Source organism: Austrofundulus limnaeus, unplaced genomic scaffold, assembly GCF_001266775.1.
Source record: "Austrofundulus limnaeus strain Quisiro unplaced genomic scaffold, Austrofundulus_limnaeus-1.0 Scaffold245, whole genome shotgun sequence".
Taxonomy (NCBI): Eukaryota; Metazoa; Chordata; class Actinopteri; order Cyprinodontiformes; family Rivulidae; genus Austrofundulus; species Austrofundulus limnaeus.
In genome coordinates, this window is record NW_013952647.1 from 346,356 (window position 1) to 352,581 (window position 6,226).

General features: G+C 39.6%; 1 protein-coding gene across 2 annotated transcripts in view; it reads left to right on the forward strand.

Moving 5' to 3' along the window:
• Nucleotides 1-6,226, forward strand: part of LOC106525870 (multimerin-2) — a gene marked incomplete at its 5' end in the record, with an annotated part of 55,434 nt that overhangs the window by 33,916 nt on the left and 15,292 nt on the right. For both annotated transcript variants that reach the window (XM_014020242.1, XM_014020243.1), the window contains 1 exon segment: nt 2,622-3,077. In XM_014020242.1, the coding sequence (XP_013875696.1) occupies nt 2,622-3,077 (456 nt within the window).

A 6,226-nucleotide genomic window follows, 5' to 3' on the forward strand; every position in this document is an offset into this window, starting at 1 on the left:
CTGTAAAAACATGACCAATAATCTGTGAAACAGATCCGGTTCAGCTGCTGTTTATCTATTAGTTTCATTGAGGCTGCGAGCTGTTGACCTTTTAGACGCCATTTTTGCTCCTCAATGCTGTCATAGACGCTACCAGTGTACGGTATGGGCGGGACTCAGTCTAGTGATATTTAAGTCTATGCCTCAAACATTTTGCAGCACCCTCTTTTTGTAAAGATTGCTGCCAACGCCCCCTAGCACCATCACAATCCGTCACTAAGGGGCGGTACGGCCCCCGTTGAGAAACACTAATATAATGGATCAGATTCTGGTTCACTTTCTCTTCTCATTCTCCTAGATCTTTTGCCTTTTGCCTGTCACCCTCTTGTCATCGCTGTTCACACATCTGTGATGCTGAAAACGCACTACTTTTCCACCTTAATTTTATAACAACATGAAGATGCAGGGAGAACCAGGAGATTTATTGCAAAAAAAATGAAGGTAAGATCAAATAAATTATCAGATTTAATTAAAAACTAGAACTGTGAAACAGTTATGACCAGGGTCCAATCTGTTTGTGCATGTTGACCTTGGCCCATGTCGTCCTCAATACCCTAATGACGTGCACAACTGAGCAATAACATGAGGAGTATGTATAAGGTCTGTTTGAGGCCCTAATGTCTTACATAGATCTAGGCCTCTAAAAATAGGTTGGTCCATATACATTTGTTCTCTTTTGCCTTCTTGTTTGTCTTTTTACTGGCAGCTGCATTATTAACATCCATAAACCAGTAAACTAACTGTGCCTCCTCAGGACATCCAAACCATCCCAATCTGGCCATTCTAACATTATCTCCCAATTGTTCATTTGTAATGTACTTCTGATGATCTCATTCCTAATCATCTTTCTTTCTCCCAAGTAGAATCTCAACATCTTCAAGTCTGCCACTTCTATTCTGTCTCCCTTTTTTCTGTCAGTGCCACTTGTTGATATGACTCTTTCATAATTTTTTCTTTTGGAATTTACTATGAACCTTTCATCATAACTACTGCAACTTCTCTTCCTCCACTCCATCTTGGCTGAGACTCTTTTCTTCACCTTTTTAATTCACTCCCAATTTTCCTGAATAGACAATGGTTTTGGGACACCTGCTGCTTGTAGCCTCACTTTTCTAGGTGCCTCACTTTTATTAACTCTTCATTTTCATGAATAGTTGACCCCAAGTACTTGTGGTCCTACACATCTGTGACCTCTGATTCTTATAGCTTCTTTGTTCCACTGTCCCCTCATTAATAACTTTCACCAGTGCTGTTTCTGTGCTATGATGAGCTCTAAACTCTAACTGAAACTCCTCAGACAGATTTTTTTGTCCAGACGTTCACACAATTGATTTGCAACCGTTTTCTCAAGAATTTTTGAGATGAATGGGAGATTAGATATAGGTCTATAGTTGGCCAGAACTCCTGAATCAAGATCAGGTTTCTTAAGTAAAGGTTTAATTACAGCAACCTTAAAGCTCTGTGGCACATAACCATTCATTAGAGACAAATTAAGTACATCTAAAATATGGGTGTTAATTAAGGGAAATGCTTCTTTGAACAGTCTGGTTGGGATGGGATCTAGCACACATGTTGATGGTTTGGATGAAGCTATTATTTTCGATAATTCAGAGAGCTCAACAGGACAAAAACTGACCAAATATAAATCAGGTTGTAGTGACACTAAAGCTTCCTCATCTGACAGAAAATCAGAGACAGTAGCAGGAAGATTGGCATAATTTTATCTCTAATTGAAATAAATTGTATTATTGGAAATGTAACGTTTAATTTGTATTATGTAAATTGAATAGTCGTACATTATTTTCTGGCAGCACAGGCACAGTGGCTCAGTAGGTAGAGCTGATGTCTCTCAGCAAGAAGGTCACCGGTTCAAATCCCAGCCTGGGGACCTTTCTGGATAGAGTTTGCATGTTCTCTCCGTGTATGCTTGGGTTTTCTCCAGATACTCCAGCTCCCTCCAACAAACCAAAAACATGACTGTTAGGTTAATTAGTAATTTTAAACTGTCCCTAGATGTGAGTGAGGGCGTGAATGGTTGTCTGTCTCGTTTGTCTCTATGTGTGTCCCTGTGATGGACTTGTGACCTGTCCAGGGTGTACCTCGCCCCTCCCACAGTGACCCCCATGACCCTGAAAGGAAGAAGCGAGTATAGATAAAGGATGGATTAAAACAATTTTAGCTATACAGAAGCTCATGAAGTCATCATCACTTATACTTATGGGGATACATGCCTCAACTGAGATATGACTTTTAATTAGTCTAACTACAGTACTGAACAGAAACCTGGGATTGTTTTTATTTTCTTCTATTAAAGATGAATAATACACAATTCTAGCTTTATGATGGGCTTTCTTATATTAGCAGGCTGTTTCTCTAAGTTAAATAAAATATAAATAAAGTTAAATAAAATCATTTCCGTTTTGAAATAAGAAAGTTCCTCAGATTAGAAATAACATTGCTTCAGCTACAAAGAAATAGTTTGGATATTTAACTTATAGGAATCTCCAAAATGATTGAGAAGCTACACAAACAAATAATAATTCATGTAGTCCTCTCTAAGAGTTTTACTTGTCTCTTTGCAGGTGGGCAGCCTGATGGAGGATGTGGAAAGTACATCTGGTGCAATTGAGCAGCTGACGCAGCAACTAATAGTTCTGGAAAAGCAGATCAACCAGACAGCCCGCACCTCCCAGGTTCTGTTCATGGAGACAGGTCTGGAAGTGGAGCAGGCTAAAGTTGTGGTTCAACAGCGGGTGGAGGAGCTGGCGGTAAATGTGACGCAGCACGAACAACGATTGCAGGAGATGGATGTAGATGTAGACTATTTGTACACAGTCCTCTACAGGCAGAACTCATCCTCAGACTGCATGGTTCTGAAGGCTGCCATTGCTCGCCTTGAAAGGGGCATGGCCAATATGACTGAGCTGGCCAATGAGAACAGACTGGCACTGGAGGAAACTGAGGGTGGTGGAGCAGAGTGGGTTAAAACCAATGACTGGGAACCAGTGGTGGAGAAACTGCAACACAGTCTGCAACAGGTAGAACAGGAAAAAACTGCTTCAATTGCTTCTGATTATTGATTATTAGATGTTTAAGTGTGAAGGTGAAAAATATTACAAAACAAATATTATAACTCAAAGAAAACAAAGTTAAAATAAAATTACCCCAGATCCGTTTCAACTTTTCAGTAATTATTAGATTTTTCCTAATAAAAAGCCAACCCTAGTGTTTGATTCACACTGAGATGCTTTAAATTTTATCTGTGGTTTAATCAAGATTTTCATCAAATTATTATTATTTTGAAATCCAAAATGTGAAAACTAATGTGTAACAAATTAACATAAAGTCATAAAAGTTTAATTTCAGGATGATCTGTAATCATTTAAGCTTATAAAATTTTACTATTTAAAAAAATTGAGTTTGATTTATGGATGGTATCTGACCATTCTGGTGTTACACCATAAACTGTGATCCACAGATATTATATACACTGTAGGAGGCACTGTTGTGTTTCCACAACAGAACTTGGACAAACTTGGCCTCAAAATAGAATGTCCTCAGTGGTGGGCAGTGCTAATCTAAAAGTTAGTTGCACAAGTTCTAAAGTGCTTACGCTCAATAAAACTTGGCAGAAGCTAATTATAAAGCACAAAATTGACTCAGTTCACTAGAGTTCACTAGAGTATACTCCAGTGATTATATGAGCCACTCTTGCATAACATGATGCTCTAGTTGCAAGATGAACACTTATCTATCTCCTGCATCACTGTAATCTATATCTTTTTTCATTACACCCCTTTTACAAGAACTGTCAAGCTGATCCTCTTGTCAAAATTATCATATCACAACATCTCAGAACACTACATTGGTTTTAATTTCTTTTGAAGAACAGAAAACATCACAAGACATGACACGACCTGCCAATCAATCTTGTGGGTTTGTCAGCAGCTGACCAATCGGCAGTCGCATTTTGTCCCAAAGTGAATCACCCCTTACCTGGAGGAGCGGAACCCCCTTTAATTCCGATAATAAAGTCGGGATTCATCATTGCGGACACGTTGCGGTCATAGAGATTGGTTGAAAAATAATCATAAAAAATAGTTAAACATTACCCAGAGCGTTTAGAGGGCAGAATAGAGTTTATTCCATTTCCTAAATTCAAATGGAATTTGGAAAAATGTAAACGATGGATAAAGGCCTGCGGCCGACCGCATAAGCATGAATACAACAGTGATCAATGATAACTACCACATGTTCGTCTGTACGAAGGTAACTGCAAAATCTCCCATTTTTTGTCATAATAACTTTGTAAATTTAATGGTTAAATCCAAGGTTAGTGCATAAAGATAGTTGTGCTTGACTTTGTGTGTTTTGTTGTAGATAAATGTTGTATTTATGTTTTTCTTTAAATGTAGGACTAGTCTTTATGACCGGTTAACACTGAAACCATCTTCACAAAGCATTTAACTTGATTAATTGATTGATTTATAATACTTAATTGACCCCATGGAGAAATTACATTTCAGAACACCCGTTCACAAGACAAAACGTAAACAAACATGGGAGAACAGGTGCCCCCAGGACTTGCAGCCATAGACCCTGCACAGGGCAGGGATGGATCATCATCATGAAAGAACATCATGAGTAGGCACTACTCATGATGTTCATTCATGAGTAGTGCCTTTAACAGCTGGAAATAAACAATAGAAAAGTTGAGTTAAAAAATTACTCTGATCCAGGGTTGGGCAATATTGGCAAAAAAATGAATCACGATTAATTATGGTGTTTAGCCGATAACGATTAATTCGATGATTAATGCCCTGGAATCCCTGGACACCCTTATGTCCTGGTCACATGCCCAATTTAGTGGGAAAGATTTGCTCTTCATAAAAATCTTTGTGTCAAAATTACAGACTTCAGGCTATAAATCAAATTTCAAATTGTGTTGATAGATAAATAAATTACAGAACTTTTTATGTTCATCATATCCGAATCAGAGAGGAGCAGCGAGTGGACTCTGCCTGGTAGCATTAATCATATTAATCGTCAAGTGCCAAAAAGTAATCGATTAATGTTTTTCAGACGATTAATTGCACACGATATGATTACGCCCAACCCTACTCTGATCCTATGTTTACATCAGAAACACAGAATCATATGCACAAAAAACCACTCGCGACAGAGCAGACAGCTGGGGCGGGGAGGGAGCTTGGGTCAGGTAACACATGAGAGGGACGGGATTTAGTGAGTCGGTGCCAGTGACACTGAGGGTGGATCTCTGTGCTAGAGCCTGACACCAGCACCCACCAGAGTCCATGATGTTATTATCATCTTTTGCTCGGTTCACCAGAGTTCAGAGTTTCCTCCTCATCGGCCTTGGGTTCACAGGCCAGGTCCAACACAGGAGATGGGGGTGGGAGGGAATCAAGCCCTTGTTGACATATCATCCTTGGGGAGATTAGATAAGCATGGCATTTGAGGCCAAGCAGCTGGGAGTAGATAAACACGATTGTTTTGGGACAAAGCAGCATTGAATTTTCTACTGTTTTTTAATGTCTTGACTGCATCTCTGAAGTGGCGAAAAAAGTTCCAATAAGCCGAATTTGGGGTCCTCCTTGCCTCTCACCATCTGGAGCTTCACCCAAATATAATCATACATGCCAGAGGCTCACTCCTGAGCTGAAATTCTTATCAGAACCACATCCAGTTTGCGATTTATCACCCCCAGCAACTGAGTCTGTGCGCTCCCACCCCAGCAGAGTCATCCATTGTGCCCGAGAGCTTCTCAACGGCCTGGATCACTGTCAGGATCGCTTTCACTTTTTGATAAATCAGGGATATGCCTCCGTCGATCAGCAGAAATCCAGTTATGATAAATCCAAATATATACAAATCTTCCACTTCTTCAATGGAAAGTGGTGTGATACACATCAGATTCCAGCTCCCCCAAGAACAACTGACAGCTTCGTTCCCCTCAATCTAATCTTAATGTGGAAAAAATAGTGTCAATTGCATTCAGAGACCAATTGACCAAATCCATAATTCCTTTTTGTTTCAGATGGTAGGTAGAAAAAAGGCTTGAAAGAGCAGCAAAGCAGGGTAGAAGGGGCAGGTTCTGGAAAGAGCAAAAAAGCATCCAGCTCCTCTGAAGGCTAAGCGATTAAAAAGAAAAGTAAATGTGTAGGTT